Here is a 20,745-nt window from a genome sequence, read left to right as displayed (position 1 = left end):
CCTCAATAAATCCTAACAAGTTATTTAATTTAGCTCATATAAGCACTTCACATTTAGTAGCATGAACATATTTATTTAACAAACTTCATTGTAATTATCATGTTTTCTGGTTACATCTGAAGTCTTAAAAAAAAAAACAAAACAACGGAAAAATAGGCTGACACATCAACTATCACCTAGTATAATACCTGGCATATGTTGGGCAACTGGAAAAGAAAGAGTCAAAATGAGAACTTGAAAATCGGGTCTTTTCAAAACAATCCAAAATTTTCTAAACTACATACACATTCAAGTAATCCATTATCCAATGTGTTCTTATACTCTGTATTGCATTACTTGAAGCATAAAACTTTGTATTGCATTACTTACAGCATGAACAGTAGTTTAATAGGTTATTCTAAAACTAACAATGAAGCATGTGATAATCCCTATATAAAAAAGAATTACATTATCATAAATAGAATCTTGTTCTAATCATTTTCTTATAATGACTAAATACTAAAGGCAAAGTCATGGAGAAAACTTACCTATTATAATCTCCTTTACTTAGCATTCAGTATTGAGTATAAAAGGAACAATAGATTACATAAATTTAGGGAAAAAATTACTGAAAGTTTTAGCATAAAGTAGAAGCCAAAGTGAATTCTCTGGTTAGTAATCAAATGAAAGCTTTTTACTTGACCCAAACAATGGCTTATTCATAATATGGAAATTAAATATTACAAAGTATAAAATCATAACCCAGTTTGATGAAATATTTTAAAGAAACTTTAACCTTAAATACTAAAACACTAAAGTGACTAAGTACAAGAATATAAAGAATTGTATAAAAGGTCTTCAGACGAAGTTCCCATAACAAAAGGCTTAAAAGATGTCTAAAAACAACGAATTTAAAACTAACCAAAGACCATTAGCAGATGTGTAATAGGTGACTTTATGGTTTTCTTCAATATTGAGACCAATGGAAAACAAACTTGAAATATATGGCATTTTGACAACTCAAACAGTTAGGAAATACAAATACACATTGATAAGGTTTCATAGCATAATGACTTTAGAAATTCAATGTCAGTAAGAGTTGTGCACTGGCTATAAAAATGAATAGAAAAAAGAAAAAGAACAATCACAATATTAACCATTTGACATAGTAACACTGAAGAAAATAAATATAGGATTCTCTACTATGCCTTGACTATACAGATTAACCTAAATATCAAATTAATGGAACATCCTTAAACCCAGAAGATGCTTTGCAATAAGTATGCTTCACTTTAAAATGTGAATATCCTAAATTATTATTTACATCATACCTTATCCCTAAGTCCCTGTCTACACATAACATAGTGAAATGAGGAACTGAAATACTGTTTCTAGTTATCGCCAACCAAGCATATTGCTTCCATACAAACCCTACCCTACCCAAAAACTGTGTGAAATTTCATCAGTTTTAATTACCACTTCAGGAGAAATTAAAACTACAAATGACCAGAAAATAGCTTTAATTAGGTTATTTGGTTTTAATTTCATAAAATCTAGGTAGGGTTGAGAAATATCCAATTTATCATCACATTTAGAATAAAAGCTATATGGAAAATTTGAAGTTTATATTAGGTATTCAAACTTTTATTAATCCTTTAATTACTTTTGATAATTTAACAATTCAAGACAAAGACATGCCTTGTGTCAAGTTCTTAAAAACTTCAAGTTAAAATGAAACTGTAATTTGCTGGGTCTGTCAGTAAGTGTAACAAAGGAAATTGTATTAGGATTATGTTTTAGTTTTCCTTTGGTATTAAGAGATATGTTGTTTTCCTTTAAAAAGTATCAATAATTAAAGGATGTCTTGGGGAGAATATGATGATAGTTGATTATCTATGTATATTTAAAAAATGTGATTAAAACCAACCTCTCATAAAGATTTACCTCTTATCCAATTTACCTTGGTGGAAAACCCATTTAATATTTGATAATAGATTAGGGACATAAAGACTTTTCCACTTTCTTCTTTTGTAAGAACATACACATGGGGATGTGACCATGGGACCATGTATCTTCAAATTGTTATTATATGATTTTTTTTGTTACTTTTAGGTGTTCTTTAATTTTTAGTAACATTAATAAAGTTTAAAAGGCAAGGAAAGGTAAAGAGTTTATAGTAAGATACAATGAAACACTGTAGTTAATTCTGCATGGTGACATCAGAGTGGGTTTTTCATTCTATTTGCATTTCTTTCTTACGTGTTTCTAGGTTGCTTTTATAATAACAATATCTTTCAAGAGCAAAGAAGATAACTGTATAACACAGTGGTACCAGTTTACCTATCATACAACCATCTTGGTAATAAATAACTGTCAAATAGTCAAACCTACCACATGGCGATCCACTGAGATAACTGAGACACCAAAAATGATTCTGGATCAGACATAATGTGATTTAATACGACACAGGGGATACAGAGAGGGGAAAAAAATCCTATGATTAAAGACAAGGCTTTAAAGAAGACACTTTCTTAGGTATTTTCAACTATATTTTATCCACCTCAGAAGTGTTCTTAAGACTATATGGAATGTCCATAGATTTTAGAATCTTTGTGCAATTCTGCTTTTCATATAATACTTCCCATTAGGCATAATCTAATTGCAGTGAAGGTCTGTTTTAATATAAATCAGTAATCTAAAAGCATTTTTAATCAATTTAGTGCCATCCTAGAAAAAAGAAAAAAACACTTATAACACGTTCCCTGGAATATATGCCTTTGATTTATATAACAGGATTTATCAATTAGCTTTTCTATTTAATGCTTTAAAATAAAATAAGAAATAATTTGAAAATTTTGTAAAACTAGAAAAAACATTGTGGCATCCTGTTACTAATACTAATTTGCAGAAATAGTGAATACAAGTTTTTTTCCCCCATATATATATATATATATATATATATATATATACCATGCTATTATACTTGAAAAAAGTCTGTACAGCTATTTTAAAACTATTTATATTAAAGTTTATGAAGCATGTATTTTAAGAAAATAGAAAAATATCAACTTTGACTGGTATACTTTAACACAAAAAGTTTTTAGCTTAAATGGCCAAAACATTCCTTTATGTTCATACCATAAATTTTATTGGGCCAAGAAGCTGACAAGTTTGTTCCAAAATGATGATGGACAGATTTCTGAAACAAAAAGTATCAATAGCAGCTTTTAAAGAAGCACGTCTTTGTTCAAAACATTTAATGTCCAATGTAGTGAGTACTTTCTTCCTTTTCTAGTCTTAGAGTGTTTTTTATGGCAAAATCCATATTTTCTTGAAATTCTTGATATGTATTGGTGATTGGAAGAGCTAAACAGTTATTACACTTGTTTCCGACAGGAAAATCCATATGAAGACACTCAATTGAAGGAGTGGGTTTAAATCCAGCTGGTGGAATGGAATTGCAACCAGTTGCAAAAATAAGAATGTCTTCCATTGTTACTGCAGATTTACCATCTGAAAAGTTTACCAAAAAAGAAAAATAAATCCATGTTATATATATTGCTATCATCATAGACTCTTTCCCAACTAGACAGTGAATGAATATTTAAAGGCAGAGAATCTAACATCTATCTTAGACAAACTAAATCACCAGATCAAATGTAATAAGAGGAAAACTGTACATCCAATAAATGTTTATTTGAACCTCAAAGTAGAAGTCAGAAAATCATTTAGTAGAACTACTCATTATACATTCGAATGCCTTCTCTAATATAAAATTATCATATAATTAAAGAGGTTCAGTGGGCATAATAATAAAAATAATTTTAAACCATTTCCGGATCATCCCTATTTAAGAAACTAGTTCATCAAATGCAGAGAGGAAAAATAAATGGTGTAAAACAACTAAACAGCCCACCTAAAAAGAATTTTAACTAAAATTTAAATCCTTCCTGCTCAATTTAAATGGAATGATTTTACATAGCTAATGCTCAATGATATTTACCATTTCCATAGCCCTAAGCAATGGATGAAGAATAATTCAATTTAACTTAACATTGCAAAAGATGAAATCGATGACTAGTTTTAGGATTACTCTATGCTGTGGCAATCCCCTATTTATTTATTTTTCAAGTTTTTATTTAAATAACAGTTAATTAACATACGGTGCAATATCAGTTTCAGGAGTAGAATTTAGTGATTCACCACTTACATACAGCACCCAATGCTCATCACAGCAAGTGCCCTCCTTAATGCCCATCACTCTAATTTAAACCATCCCGCTGCCCACCTCCCTTCCAGCAACTCTGTCTGTTCTCTATAATTGAGTCTTATGGTTTGCCTCCCTCTCTCTTATTTTTTCTCCTTTCCCTATGTTCATCTGTTTTGTTTCTTAAAATTACACATAAGAATGCCTTTCACCTCAAATTATCAAGAGGACAATATATTGCAAAATTTAACTTTGTAATCCTTCCTGATCACTTTTAACTCAGTCATATAAACTTGTCTTGAAATACATTCTGTAAATATGGAGTTAGATGAAAAGTCTTATTACCAAAAAGCAAAACTCAAAGAAATAAACTAATATACTATAACAACTTTTCTAAGACAATTAAAAAAAAATAAAACATCCACATACCCTCAACAGCCTGTAAATAACTGTTCCAAAACCCCAAAGACTGTACATTGGATAATGTGCGGACTGTAAAAAGATCACTAAGGATTTCTGCAGAAAGATTCTCAGGTTTATGACAGAAGATGCTATAAAATGCTTCTGGGTAAGTCTGAATTTTCTCCAAAACACCAAGAGTTTTCAGACCCTGCTTAAAACTTAAGAGAAATAAACAATAAGCCAACATTTATACATGTGTTTGGTATTACAATTACAAATTAACATTTCTAGCTAATTTACTACCACATATACTTACATATGAGGAAAAATATATAATAATATAGATATACATGATATGATACTTTTAAATCAATAACAAACAGGTATACTAATATAAAATTAATATTTTATCTGCTCACATTATTTGAGTTTATAAACTAGTTATAAATTAAGCTAACAACTTTTTAAAAGGAAAAAAGTAGACATGTGAAGTATTTTACACTGCAAAGTTAGTTGGTAGAAGAATGAAGATGCCTGGAGAATGCAAAGAAAAATAGTAGTAATAAATCTTAGCCACATAAAAAAATTAAAATATGTACTGCTAAAAAGAAATTAAGAAGACAAAAAAAAGTGGGAATATGTTTGTTATATACATGACAGAAAACTAATTTCTCTAATATACAAAAAATTGAAGTCATTTTTCTGAAAGAACAATCTAATAGGAAATGAGCTAAATATGAATGGGTAATTAACAAAATACAAGTAAACTTTTAAAAATGCACATTCTTACTAGTAAGGAAGAATGGAGGTTTATTTTTGCCTATCAGACTGACTGAGCCCTACCTGTGGCTCTAGATCCCCTACCCACCTTCTTAGGTACCTGCTACAGATTCATCTCCTTTTCTATTGGCTTTTCCTCCAGAGCACAGAAATGTGCTTATCTTTCCCATCTTTAAATAGAAAAAAAAAAATTCTTTCAATCCCATCTGTTTTCCTTTCTAAGTAGATGGTCAAGTAGGAGACCACCCACTTGAAAGATTAATGTACATTCACTATCTTCATTTGCTTATTTCCTATTCACTTTTATTCCATTACTGTCTGTATCTGAGGAAAAACTGCCCTAAGTTCATGAATGATCTCCTTCTACAGCATCAGTCTTCTGGTTTCTCTTATTTCTCTGGCCAGATCGTTTCAGGCTCTTACAAAGCTTTGTCTTTCTTTATTTTGCCTTAAATGTTGCTGTTTCTCCCTCATTGATCTGTAACAAGGCCAATTTCTCTTCTCCCTTACCCTCTCCCATGGCTGTATTTAGCAGGTATACACTCACTCATCACTATAAAATCTATTACCTCCAGCCCAGAAACATACCCAACAGGCTAATTGTTACCATATATTCCAAGCAACCAAACAATTATCAAGTCCAAAAGAAAGTTAATTAGCTTACTACCAGAATCTGAACCATAATTGACAGTATATGCCTCCATTATCCCTCAAATTAGGATAGCTAAATCTAAAAGTCATCCTTAACTATTTCCTCTTCCATCCCTTATTACCTAGTCCTATGAATTTCCTTTTCTGAAATCCCTTTTAGCTGCTCATTTCTCTGTATACCCCTCTACCACCCTATTACAAACCACTTGCAGAGGAATTGTATCAGGCATGCAAATTCCCAAGTTTGTTCCCATGCTCTAGCTCTAGAGATGTGCCAGAAACAAACCCTAATACTGTCAGTCATCCTGACGTAGACTGAAAAGACGTAGACTTTTTCCTTTGGAAAAAAAGGTCTAAATAAATGTAATTAAAGATCTTGAGATCATCCTATCTAGATTACTTGGGCTGTCTAAATACAATGACAAGTGGATTATAAAGTGTCTCTTTATAAGAGACACAGAGAGGAAAAGGCCATGTGATAGAGATTCTAAACTACAAGTATTTTCTACTGTGGAGTGATCTCCAGAATATATTGCCAATTAAAAAAAAAAAAAGACCAGAAAAAAGAGTGGATGGTATGTTACTATTTATCTAATAAAAGAAATTAGTACACATTCACACAAATATTTATCTGCTATCATTAAAAAAAAACCCCAAGTAGAGGTGCCTGGGTGGCTCAGTCGGTTAAGTGCCTGACTTCCCTCAGGTCGTATCTCATGACTCATGAGTTTGAGCCTCCCATCGGGCTCTGTGCTGACACCTCAGAGCCTGAAGTCTGCTTCGGATACTCTCTCCCTCTCTCTCTCTCTGCCCCTCCCCCACTCAGTCTCTCTCTGTTTCTCAAAAATAAATAAACATTAAAAAAATTTTTTAAACGCATAAATAATAGAAAGATACACAATGAAAATCACTAAAATGATTACTTCATCAGGGAATGAAAGGTGAATGTGATAAAGATGAAAGCAATACCCCTCTGAATACAACTGGTTATCACAGAGCTGAGTTTTTTTTTTTTTTTTTTTTTTTTTTTTTTTTGAGAAAGAGAGGGTGAGAATGGACACAAGTTGGGGAGGGGCAGACAGAGAAAAGTGGGGAAAGAGAGAATTCCAAGCAGGGTTTGTGCTGTCAGTGCAGAGCCCAATGCAGGGCTTGAATTCACAAACTGTGAGATGGTGACCTGAGCCAAAATCAAAAATCGGACACTTAACCGACTAAGCCACCCAGGTGCCTCTGAGTTCTTTCAATATACTTTCATTATAGATTAGACTTTGGAACCATGCAAATATTTGACATTATTTTAAAATAAAACAAAATTTTTAAAAATCACAAAAAATAGAGGTGCCTGGGTGGCTCAATCCATTAAGCATCTGACTCTTGATGTGAGGTCACGATCTCACAGTGGTGAGATCAGCATCACGTTGGGCTCTGCACTGAGCATGGAAAGGAGCCTGCTTGGGATTCTCTCTTTCCCCACTTTTCTCTCTCTGCCCCCCCCCCCAACTTACGTCCATTCTCACCCTCTCTTTCTCAAAGGAAATAAACATTAATAAAAATAATAAGTAGGGGCTCCTGGGTGGCTCAGTAGGTTGAGCGTCTGACTTTGGCTCAGGTCATGATTTCATGGTTTGTGACTTCGAGCCCCACATAGGGCTCTGTGCTGACAGCTCAGAGCTTGGAGCCTACTTCGGATTCTGTGTCTCCTCCTCTCTCTGCCCCTCCCATGCTCATGCTCTGTCTCTCTCTCTCAATAATAAATAAATGCTAAAAAAAAAAAGAAAGAAAGAAAAAAGAAAAATAAGTAAAAATTATTAAAAATAAAAAATGAAAATAAAATGTATATTCAGTTAGTAGTATAAAAACAGAATATTCCAAATGTTTTTAAAATACAATAATTTACACAGCTCTAGAAAAATGTTAATCTGTTTTCACTACTAATATGGTATTGGTGATAATGTTGGTAATGTTATTTGAGACTGTTATTAATGAAATGTGGAATAAATCAAGTGAGTAATTATTTCATACTTTAATTCTCCTGTGTTGTTGACAATTAAGATTCTCAACATGGAGCAAAGAAAAAGTTAAAAATCTTGTAGTAGTGAATTTGAAGTTATCACTAAAAGCCAATATATTTTTTACCTTAAAAACCTGAAACCAAACCAAAACAGTCCTATATTTCCTAGTTTGGCTCCACTGAAAAGACCTAAAAACAGTGACTAATCTGGCAAAAATAAGCATTCCTAGCATCCAGATTGTATTTTTCAAATACTATTCCCCTTTCAAAGAAACAAAGGTTCCTTAGTTCAAAATGCAAAACAGAGCCTGAAAGACCTCATCATACCATACAGCAAGAAAGCTATCATAGATCATTAAGGTTAACATCAGAAGAACTCAAAAAAGAGGCGCCTGGATGGTTTAGTCAGTTGAGTGTCCGACTTCAACTCAGGTCATGATCTCATGGTTTCATGAGTTCAAGCCCCACATCGTGTCACTGCTGTCAGCTCCAAGCCCACTTTAGATCCTCTGTCCCTCTTTCTGCCTCTTTCCCGCTCATGCTTGCACTCTCTCTCTCAAAAATAAAGAGACATTAAAAAAAAAAAAACAAAACTCAAAAGAAACAAAAGAAGATTTACAATGGCAAAATATGGAGACAATTAGAACTTAAGTGTAATGGTTTTGAACGCATCAAATGTATTTAAATCTATGGATTAACAAAGGTAAATGAACAAGACTGGCCACAGGCTGACTAGTAATTATTAGATTTGTGTGGTGATTACACGGTGCCCCAGTATGCTTACTTTCATATGTATTTTATATTATGAGAATAGAAAAAATGTGAGAACCGTAAATTTCCAAACTTCTTTTAAGGGTGACTAGAACAAAAAGTTTGAAGACCAGTGTTCTAAGCTAACAAACAGCAAAGCTCACACCTACCTTGTTAATCAAAGAATGCTTAGTACTTATTACCCAGCAGACAACAGGTGCTCAATAAATAGTTATTAAGTGAATGAGTAGAAATCGAATAGTTGGCTTATATGCTAAGAAATTTAAAGTATTTTTTATTTAGAAAAATAATTATAAGTTGAGACAATGATTACTTTTCCTACCCAAGTATGAGACATTTACACAACTCCATATAAAAGGGTTAGAACAGTAACTATCCTTAAGACATTAGTTTTAAAGCACTATTTAAAATAGCTTAAATTTTTATCAAATATATCTAACATTATAACACAATCACTTTAAACATGTAATTTGAGAGAATCATATAAACAACTTACCTTTCAAAGGGTGCTTGGACTCTCTTAATTACATGGTAAACTAGTATATCTTTTGCCAACATGTATTTGTCACTTATTGATGTTATAAGTCTTAGACATCCAATAAGCTCGAGATAGTTATAGCATTCATTTACTATTGAGTTTAAGTCAGCCACAGTTGTTGCAGTATTTACCTATAATGAAGAAAATATACCCAGTTTACCCATTTACGTGTGAATGATATTTACATTCAAATGACACTTACTACTTTAAATTTAATTCTAGAGAACACCAGAGTGGAGTGAAAGTATATCAAGAATTATTTTTCTATAATAAATGTATGGCAATCCAGTTTAATAAAGTGTAAATTTCTGCCTTCAAGAAACATAGAGTATAATGCCACTTTAATATAGAAATTTATTTACATCTGAGGCAACAATTGACACAGAACAGTTACATAGCATGAGAGGCAAATGAGATAACCTGAGATTTCATGAAAGACAGTATCAGCTAAGACTTAAAAGAGGGATAGAATCAAAAGAATAGTTGAGGGAACAACATAAAACAAAGAAATTCTTGACCATTTATATGCCAGACACTTCCATATAGGTTAGCTCTTTAACAAAATTACACAGGGAAAGAAAGATTAAATATAGGAAGCAGTCAGGGTGCCTGAGTGGCTCAGTCAGTTAATCGTCTGGCTCTGGATTTTGGCTCAGGTCATGGTCTCATGGTTTGAGATGGAGCCCCGCATCAGGCTCCGCGCTGATGGTACAGGGGCTTGGTATTCTCCTCTCTGCCCCTCCCTCGCTATAAACAAACTTAAAAAAAAAAAAAAAATAGAAAACAGTCAATAGTCTATTTGAATAGAAAACTTCCTTTTTATTTCTTCTTTCCAAAAGACTTTTTTCAGAGATTTACATGATTTTCCTCATTCATTTCAGATCTCTGCTGAAATCCCAGAAGTTTTTTCTGACTACCCTCATCAAAAAACTACCTTCACACTCAGAGACTAACAGTTGGGTAATATTACCTTATGCCCCCAAACCCAACCTGAGTTTTAGTTAGGCACACAGCCAAACTTTCCTTACAGCTCAATGTGGCTATACGTGATTAAGAGCTGTCTGATGGAATGTGAGTGTCAAACTTCTCTGAACTCTACTTCTATTTCCTCCTTTAAGAACAACCTTCATGTAGATGAAGACAATATCATGATTACACAAGAGATGAGGGAATCCAATTCCCTAGATGACTTGGTGTATCATAACTATACTGCTAAAATAGAAGCCCTCTGAAAGGCCAGAGACCATTTTACACTTTGTGAACCATAGGGTGTCTGTTGCAACTACTCAATTCTGCCACTATAGTGTGAAAGCTGTCACAGACACAAAACAAATGGGAAATGGGTAGGGTTGTAGTCCAATAAAACTTTTATTTATAATACAAGAGGCAGCAGGCCAGACTTGGCCTACAGCCATAATTTGTCAGACTCTACACTAAAATCTAGATAACAAGTTTTGGAGATATGAGTATCTGTTGGGGTCTCTGTTAGGGAAGCTAAGACTAAGCTCCAACTTATTATACCCCAAACATTATCTCCTCTCTTACTCTGTTTTACTTATTTTTTTAAATGTTTGTTTATTTTTGAGACAGAGAGAGAGATAGAGAGAGAGAGAGAGAGAGAGAGAGAGAGAGAGAAACAGAATATGAGTGGGAGAGGGGCAGAGAGAGGAAGAGACACAGAATCTGAAGCAGGTTCCTGGCTCTGAGCTGTCAGCACAGAGCCCAATGTGGGGCTTGAACTCACAAACTGTGAGATCGTGACCTGAGCCAAAGTCAGACACTTAACTGACCGAGACACCCAGGTGCCCCCTGTTTTACTTATTTTTATAATACATTTTACTACATGACAGTATATTATATATTTATTTATCTTCTGTTCTCCCTCTAAAATGTAAATTTCAAGGAAGCAGGGACTTTGGTTCACTACCCTATCTTCAGTGATGAACCAGTATAGGGTACCTAGTTACTTGTTAACTAAATGAATGAACAAACATGGATAGGAGCACAGAAATAGGAGTAGATAAAGCCATGAGGAGGGCTGGAAGTCTTAAATGCCCTAATGAAGAGCCTAACTTTGTTCAATAGGTATTGAGAAGTCACTGAAGATTCCTGAGGAAGAAAGCAATGTGGTCATAACTACTTTTCAAAGAATCATCCTGAATAAGAATATTAGAATAATATCCTAATTATTTAAGCCTAGACATAATTTGAGTTTGGTACAGTAAGTGCATTTGAAATAAGAAGGAAGGGCTGAAGATAAGCCACTTTTAGAGACAGATGACTTGACACACACTGATAGAATACGGAGGAATGAAAATGACCCATTCTCCAGAAAGGCATGGAAATAAGAAATCTCTTGAAAACAAAAATCAGGCAAAAAACCCCACAAATTCTGGGGAAAAAATAGTTCTGTCTTAAATATATTTGGCTTAGTGTGTCAGCAAGATTCAGATCCTATTTGATATAAAAGTCTAGAGCTGTAAACAACACAAGTCTGGGAATCATTTAGAAGGTTATGGGCGAGGAGAAGGTTTCCAAATAGTACAGAGTGAGGACTGTTAAGACAAACCTAAAAACTACCCCAAGTTTCAGGAGTAGGAAGAAGTAAATATTAAAAAAAAAACAAAAAAACTGTAGAGATGAATTCCAAGACAGTCGTGATTACAAAAGGAGATGAGGAAAGAAAGGCCTTTGCATATGGTGATTTAGATCCCTGGAGATCACTACAAACTAGGGAACTTGGGATAATGGTGGTGGGAACAGAAGCCTGACTATAAGAAGAAATGAATATGAAAGAGGAAGCTGAAACAATGAAGTTATAATAAAGTACATGTTTTAGTAAAGAGGAAAAAAGGAAAAATAAGTTGAAGAGTTAAAGGGTTAATTTAAACTACCATTTTAGGATGAAGTGTTTTGGGCCAAATTAAAAAGACAGACTTCCATCTTTCTTACTTTGTAGTTTTAAAACTGAGGCTTAACAAGATTAACTGATATGCCCAAGGTTACACAGTTTATAGCACTTATTTTAAATTAAAATCTGACTTCTGAGCATGTGCTTTTAAACATTAAACTATACTACCTATCAATTGAGACAACAGAGTAGGCTTAAGCAGGAAGGAGGTTAAAGGAAAAAAAGTTGAATGGATTTCAGTGTCTCCATTAGTTTCCAAATCAGTAACACATATGCAGACAGGGATACTTATAGGGCATTATGATAGTTAAATTTTGTTTTTAAGGTCATATGTAGTACAGGGCTCAAAAAATCATAACTATTTTTAGGTGGAAACACTGAGTCTCCCCACTGTTTCCATAAAGAAGAAATTCAGCCTTGTCCTTCTCTCCACCTAGCACTCTTATCTCCCTGTAGGAGTTAGAGTAAGTTTTTTGACTGATAAGCCAAGTCCTTGCTCTCTTCATATCCATGTGCCTGTAGGAAAGTACACTTTCATCTGCTCTCTAGCAAGCAATAAGGAGCCTGCCTTATGTTGTTTCTAGCAGGGTAGATAAATCCATCTAATTCTGAGAAGTGTTAACAAGCCATTTTGACCAAAGACCAAAGTCACATTATCCAATTGGTTGTATCAACATTAAGCCTGGCCTTTTGATCTCTAGTTGTCTGACCTTACTTAACATCTATCTCTTAACTGGTTGTGAACCCTGCTGGTAAACAGAACTGATGATACACCTTAACTACCACAAAAAGAGAAGTATTATTCTATCATAGGTCCATCATTTATATTCAAATATAACTAGAATATAGTCTTTATTTTAATAAACAAGTACATTTCTTACCCTGATTATCATTTGCGCCACGTCAAAGTCTGAAACATCGTCTAAAATTGGTTGGGTATTTTCTGGTCCATAAACAAGGCAGTTAAACAAGGTTTTAGAAAAGAAACCAGGTGAAGGACCACCATGAACCAAGGAAATGGCAAGGATTTTGCCAGCTTCATAGTAAAGATTCTCTTTCAGAGCTGTAAATACAGATAAAAATACATCAAATATAATTATATTATTATTATAAGATAACCATCATATGTGATGAATACATATACAGTAAAATTAAATACCCAAAAACTTAAATAAATGTAAAATAACTTAATTCACAGAAATTAGAATCATGTATAAAATATAGATCTCACCTAAATATATTTTTCTGAATAAAAAATGACCCATAATAGAAAAATGTAAATACAGAAAATCTTTTAATACAAAAATCACCTATAATCCTATCACCAGAATAACCAGTGTGCACATTTTGATGTAAATTTCTCATATGTATATTATTATATACACAAATAGTTTGACTTCTGCATTTTTTCACTTATTATATTGTAAACTTTTTCTATGTTATTCAAAATTATTCAAATTTACAGTTAATAAATGTATTAAGACTAATTTACAAATGTGCTACAATGTAAACCATCTTATAATGGCTATGTTAGCTAAGTTACATTTTCAATTATATGAGACACAATATTAACACCTATTTCCATATTCTTGTTTATATATCTTTGGTTACTTGATTACTATAAATTCCTACATATGCTAGTAGTTCAAAAGACGTAAACATTTTTAAGGTTGTTGATACATAGCGCTAAATTATCTTCCAAATGGCACAAATTTACTCCCAACAGTATATGCTATCTTACCATGTAATCACAGATTTCAATATTTTTAAAATTATCATTTAAAATGTTTTAGCTAAGTGAAGTAAGTCAGAAAAAGACCAATATCCCATGATTTCACTCATATGTGGAAACAAAACAAACCAGCGAAGGGAAAAATATGAGAGAAAGAGATACACACACAAATCAAGAAACAGACTCTTAAGAATAGAGAACAAACAGATGATTACCAGAGGGGACAGAGGTGGGGGGATGTGTTAAATAGGTAATGGGGACTAAGGAGTGTCATGATGAGCAGAGGGTGATACATGAAGTGTCAAGTTACTATATTGTACACCTGAAAGTAATATAACACTGTATGTTAACTACCTTAAATTAAAATAAAAACTTAAAAATAAATAAAATGTTTTAGGTACTTTGATAAATCAAGAAGATATCATGTAAATTTTCCTTAAAATTGTTCTGAGCAAATTATTAATAAGTAACATTATCAATACATGAACTAAATGAAATCTCCTCAACAATAACTTTATATGCAATGTATTAGCAGTCACATTTTATAGTTGAACACCCTGAGTTCCAGAGAGGGCTACATAATTAACCTAAGGATGTAAAACTACTGAAGCAGATGTGTACGAAACTGAATTCAGATTTTGTGAATTCATGCACTCATTCACTGCACCAAAACTATCTTGAATTAACACTGCTGATTATTTGGAGTGTGTTTTGTTGTTGTTGTTTTTTGTTTTTTAAAAGGAGTTTAGAATTAAACTCAGTGTAGTGCATATAATACAAATAAATCTTGATAGTTCTCAATTATTTTAATGATTCAGGCAAAAGTGAGGAAGTAAGTTCTATGACATACATAGAAGGAAATTCAAATGGAATAAAATGAGACTTCTTTCAAATTTCCTATTACAGCAAAAGTGGTATAAAAGCTCCTAAACAGTGCTAGAATTAACCATGCTTTTTTTTTAATTAAAAAAGGTTTTTTAACCATCTTCTGAGATGCATGTTTTAATTCCTTACCAGAGAAGTATCATATACATAATTTCACACAAAAAATTCTTGAAAGCAAAAGTACATTAAAAAATCCATTACAGAGGCGCCTGGGTGGCACAGTCGGTTAAGCGTCCGACTTCGGCTCAGGTCATGATCTCACGGTTCGTGAGTTTAAGCCCCGCATCGAGCTCTGTGCTGACAGCTCAGAGCCTGGAGCCTGCTTCAGATTCTGTGTCTCCCTCTCTCTCTGTTCCTCCCCTGCTCTGTCTCTGTCTCTCTCAAAAATAAAGATTAAAAAAAATAAAAAAAAAAAAATCCATTACATATGGACCAGAATAGTATCTGATAAAAATCCTAGGTTGTAAAGAAACATCCTATCAGCAAACTCCAAATATGTGAACAAGAAGGGCTCAAATAATCATCCATTCCATTTGGCTACATTATTCAAATGAAATTACAATGAATATAAAGTACATTTTTAAGAAGCTACAGTTAATTATGAATTCACTCCAAGGAGGATATTTGTTATAAAGAAATTAAGCATATTCTTAAATAAAAAACGTTTCACTATAAAATTTACTTGTAAAAGTATCACTCCCCCTTCTCTTTTCTGTGATTCAATCGGTATTTTATTAACAAAGTGAACTATACATTTCGACCACAGGACAGAATAGTAATTCTAACCAACTATCTCCTTCTTTATACATGGTATCTTCAGTAGGTACAATAATAAATAAAACAATTACCTTGAGAATTTAGAGACAAGTTCTTAGACAAGGACCCTTCAAATATTGGTGAATTCTGAAGATGCTGCATTAAGAGACTTAGGAATTCTTGCTTTGATCCAGGATGTTCTCTTCCAAAATTATCATTTTCATTAACATATGCTACTTCAATTGTGTATGAAGGATTAAAGTTTTGATTTCTGAATCCATCTAAGGCACTATTCCAGATATTGGCTTTATTAATCCATAATCTTTTAGCTTTTTTTTTAATTTGAAATCCTAATTCCATTATTATTGTTGATATATCTCTTCTAAATTTGCTGCCTTGCCTACAAAACATGAATTTAAACATAAAAGTTAAGTACTCTAAAGTACTTCATGTGACACAGCAGTTATATAGCCAATAAAAAATAGAAAACTACATTAAAAGGAAGTTCTTCACCAACTCCCACCCAAAAGCACACAACAGGTCCCCTATTATTTGATTTGATTCTAAATTCTTGACTTCTTCCCAATTTCCTACCAAATTAAAATGTAATGTCAAAAATGATTTATGAGAATGTTGATAGATCTTTATATCAAATTTGATCATTTTAGTAGATTCAGATATAAGAGTCAGAAGCTCAGAATCTCACCATCTTGGCCAATGGCTATAATAAACAGTTGCTTAAGTGTATTTCAAGTTCACGAGATCCTTTAAAAATAGAACAAATATAATCTTTGCTTACTCTATGAGAAAACCACAGTTGTAAGAGATTACACAATGTATTTTTAATCATAGAGTTAGTTAACAGCAGAGCTAATATTATAAACACAATTCACAACCCTTTAAATCGTACTTTTTAGTATAGACCAGTAATTCTCAGAGTGTGGTTCCAAACCAACGGCAGCAACATCATCTGGAAACTTATTAGAAATGCAAATTCTTTTTTTTTTCTTTCAAGATTTTAAGTTATCTTGACACCCAATGTGGGGCTCAAACCCACAACCCTGAAATCAAAAGTTGCATACTCCACTGACTGAGCCAGCCAGGTGCCCCAGAGATGCAAATTCTTGAGCCACACAACAGGTAAACAGAACCAGAACCTCTGAGCGTGAGGCCTAGCAATCTGTGTCTTGATAAGACCTCCAGGCAATCATATGGACTGACTCAATTGTCCCCGCCTCAATTTCTCCATCTGTACATGGAATTAATGTACTCAAAATAATTCTGTTTGGAGCAATGTCCATGGATCATCTGTCTACATCAAGTATAACTTTTTCTCATCCTAAAACATTATAATGTGCCAATGTGAGTCAGCCTTTTTTTCTTCACACAACCCTCTTCACTATTCATTAACCCAAGTTGCAGGAAAACCAGTCTTTTGGAAATTAAGACTATCCTTCAGAAGTATGCCTTCATGTAGCAGGTTGATTTCTTGCTCCTGCCTGGAATGGAAATGCCAATGCTATTCTTTTAGAATATGATGTTAAAGCATGGAACAAGGAATCAAACTTCCCTGGTATAACATCTTTGGAAACCTACATATTAAAATTTTTAAAACTAAGGTGAACATCTTTTTTGATACTAAAAGTAATATAAAAACATTTTTAACAGATTTTCAGTTAACACAAGTGGTATCTTACAACAGCAATTCTTTACTTTTTGAAATAACTTCATATTCAAACACTTTTGGAATACTTCATATTCCATTTCTATCCATAAATCTAGTTATCAAATATTTTCACAGAAATTCTTTACTTTCTCAGTTTAAACTTGATACTATTGTTAACAAAAAATATTTCAACATGTTTAGCTACTATAATGTTACTTGTCTGTTTTTTTTCATAAGCTCCTTTGTAAAGTTATATATACTTAAAAATCTTAACTTCGGCTGAATAAATACCTGACACAGAATAAGGTTGTAATTCTAGTCTTATTTAAATGTTTATGAATGATTTTAAAGTTACTTATTTTGCTTTTATGAAAATATTTAAGCATCGCTGAGCGCGGTGGTGCGCGCCTGTAGTCCCAGCCATTAGGGAGGCTGAGCCAGGAGGATAGCTTGAGCACAGGAGTTCTGGGCTGCAGTGCGTTATGCCAATCGGGTGTCTGCGCTAAGTTCGGCATCAATATGGTGACCTCCTGGGAGCCGGGGACCACCAGGTTGCCTAAAGGAAGGGGTGAACCGGACCAGGTAGGAAAATATTTAGGCATTAATACAATACAATAATACTTGTAAGTATGTCTTAAACTTTCTAAGAGGTGACATTTAGACCTCTGACATTGACAGCAAATATATTAAGCAAATGATTATAAAGTAAAAAAATAGTATCTATATTAAATGATTCCTTTTTAATAAAGTAACACAGTATACTTGATATTTTAAACTACCTTTAAAATGATCTATAATATGTATTTTACATCATGATTTAGTACACAATAAATTTCATACACATTCTTTCTATGTGCAGTGCAATCTGATATTTTACATTCTATTTTAGCCTGTTTTTCTTTTTTTCATGTCGGTTACACTGACTTCATGATGATATGTTGGTCCTATAGTCTAAAAAACACTCTTCCAGGGGCACCTGGGTAGCTTAGTTGGTTAAGCTCTTGATTTTGGCTGAGGTCATGATCTCACGTTTTGTGAGTTCAAGCCCCACAACAGGCTGTGCACTGACAGCCTGGAGCCTGCTTGGGATTCTCTCTCTCCCTTGCTCTCTGCCACTCCCCTGCTCTCTCTCTCAAAATAAATAAACATTACAACAAAAATAAAAACGAAACAAAAAACGCCTTTCAGGGATGCTTGGTGGCTAAGCTGGTCAAGTGTCCGACTGTGGCTCAGGTCATGATCTCTCTCTGCTGTCAGCACGGAGCCCGCTTTGGATACTTTGTCCCCCTTCCTCTCTGCCCCTCACCTGCTCACAGTCTCTCACTCAAAAATAAACATTAAAAAAAAAGGAAAGGAAAAGAAAAAGAAAAAACACACTCTTCCAGAATACTAAGATCAGCTAATATGCTAAGTGTATAAAGCTACTTCCTATTGTAATTTTTTTCAAAATAGAGTTTTATAGGGATTGCCTGGCTGGCTCAGTTGTTACTGCAAGTGACTCTTGATCTTGGGGTCATGAGTTCAAGCTGCACATTGGGTATAGAGCTTACTTTAAAAAAAAAAAAAAGTTTATATTTTTCTCCAATTCAAAATACATACCTCAGAAGATCTTTATGCTGGGCTCCAGGTGACTGTCTGGGTAATTTAGGTGATGATTCTTCCAACAAACAATCAGTTATTCCCACATTATTAGTGTTGGGTAATGTATGCTTTTTGGCTTTTTGGAAATCCTCTGCAAATTTAAAACCCTATGTTAGCATTATAGAAATATAGGAAGAAACTTTTCAATAATATACATTTGAAAAAAAATTCTTTATTCAAAATTGCAAAATATTACCTGAATTGTAGAGAATACCTCTACATTCCAAACACTCCCAATTTTGTTCCCATGATCGTAATGAGGAACAAGCTAAATGTGTTCCGCTAGAACCACAACACTGACAGCGCTTTATTTCCCATTTGCTGAGGATATAAAGAGAAACAGATGTTTACATTTTGGTATTAACTTGGTCTAATTCCAACCACTAGCACTACCATAGGCCAGCACATATAACCACATATAACCAGCTCTTCTACAAAAGGAGGAAAAATAGATTATCTGCTTTGATACTATATTACTTTTTCTTCAAGTATTTTTTTCCTATTTCATTTATTATGTTTATAACCTCCTCCTCTAAATATTCACTAATTTAAAAGACCTAAACTAAATATCAACATGTACATGCACATACACAAAAATATAAACACTAGAAAGAATATGATTAAGAAAGAAAAAATTTCTTTTATATTTGGAAATTACTACAGCCAAAGGGAGATTGCTATGTGAATGTGTCCAACATGGAAGAAGCATTCATTAAATATATTATTTACCTAAAATATCTTTCCAATTCAATGTGAGGAATTACTTCCTACAAAAGATTGTTCAGACACCGATATTGGGCAGCTAAACAGGATCCAGATGTTACTATCTTGCCCATATTCATATTCTCTTATTTGTTCCCCTCCACCCCCACGTTTCCCACTAGGCTGTGTGGTATGTGTGTTTTCTGTATAGGTGTGGGTATGGGTTGTGGTGTGGTGCCTACTTTTCGTTTGATTATGAGTAGACCCTCAATGAATCAAAATGGATATACATTCCCTGAGTGCATGGATGTGTAGGTGATGAGAGAGGCAACTGGAAACCCTCCCGTCCAGTAGGTATAGGTGAATCTCTCTCTGTGTCGATATGGGATATGGGTCTACAGCTGTGTGTCTCCCCAGCTTCCCCCGATAGTTCTGCCAAATGATGATGGAGAGAAAGAAGAGCACAGCGCTTAATATACACTAGGACCAGTTCTCACTCTTATACGAAAAGTTTAATCCTTGTAATTTTAAAATGTAGGGAAAACCACTGTTACCCTTCATTTTAAAGAAGAGGAAACCATAGCATAGACAGGTAAATAACTTGCCCAATTAAATTTACACTGCTAGTAAGTCTCAGTGAGGCTTCCAACCTAGTTTACCCGGCTTCATTCAGGCCCATGCTCCTAACCACTACACCATGGTGCCTTCCAGCAAAACTGCTTTTCTATCACTAGGACGAGGGAGTGAGATTACCAGAAAAAGCATTCAAATGGCAGGTATTGTGCCCCAGGAGAAATGAGAAGGGATAGCAATCTCGAATAACTGCTAGAAAGAAAAGGGAGCTTGGTAACTACTGACTGGGTGAATAAATTTAGAAAATATCAGCATTAATGAACGTATTTGCTTCTTAGAAATCTAAAGTGCTTGGGTGTCTGGGTGGTTTGACTGGTTAAGCGTCTGACTCTTGATTTCAGCTCAGGTCATGATCTCACGGTTCATGGGTTTGAGCCTTACATCAGGCTCTGTACTAACAGTGTGGGGCCTACTTGGGATTCCACTCGTGCTTGCCCCCGAACCTGCCCTCAAAAAATAAATAAATAAGCTTAAAAAAAA

General features: G+C 33.7%; 1 protein-coding gene across 5 annotated transcripts in view; it reads right to left on the bottom strand.

The window, feature by feature from the left end:
- Positions 1-915: 915 nt before the first annotated feature.
- G2E3 (G2/M-phase specific E3 ubiquitin protein ligase) overlaps positions 916-20,745 on the bottom strand; it is a 66,894-nt gene continuing 47,064 nt past the window's right edge. For all 5 annotated transcript variants that reach the window (XM_027065518.2, XM_027065521.2, XM_053224342.1 and 2 more), the window contains 7 exons: positions 19,127-19,251; positions 18,889-19,021; positions 15,716-16,023; positions 13,132-13,313; positions 9,298-9,470; positions 4,616-4,806; positions 916-3,492 (listed from right to left, as the gene is read on the bottom strand). In XM_027065518.2, the coding sequence (XP_026921319.1) occupies positions 3,236-3,492; positions 4,616-4,806; positions 9,298-9,470; positions 13,132-13,313; positions 15,716-16,023; positions 18,889-19,021; positions 19,127-19,251 (1,369 nt within the window). In that variant the 3' untranslated portion in view covers positions 916-3,235. The remainder of the gene's footprint in view (positions 3,493-4,615; positions 4,807-9,297; positions 9,471-13,131; positions 13,314-15,715; positions 16,024-18,888; positions 19,022-19,126; positions 19,252-20,745) is intronic.

The sequence above is a fragment of the Acinonyx jubatus genome, chromosome B3 (assembly GCF_027475565.1).
Source record: "Acinonyx jubatus isolate Ajub_Pintada_27869175 chromosome B3, VMU_Ajub_asm_v1.0, whole genome shotgun sequence".
NCBI lineage: Eukaryota > Metazoa > Chordata > Mammalia > Carnivora > Felidae > Acinonyx > Acinonyx jubatus.
Note: the sequence above shows the minus strand (reverse complement) of the source record. Positions and strands in the feature narration are given on the sequence as shown.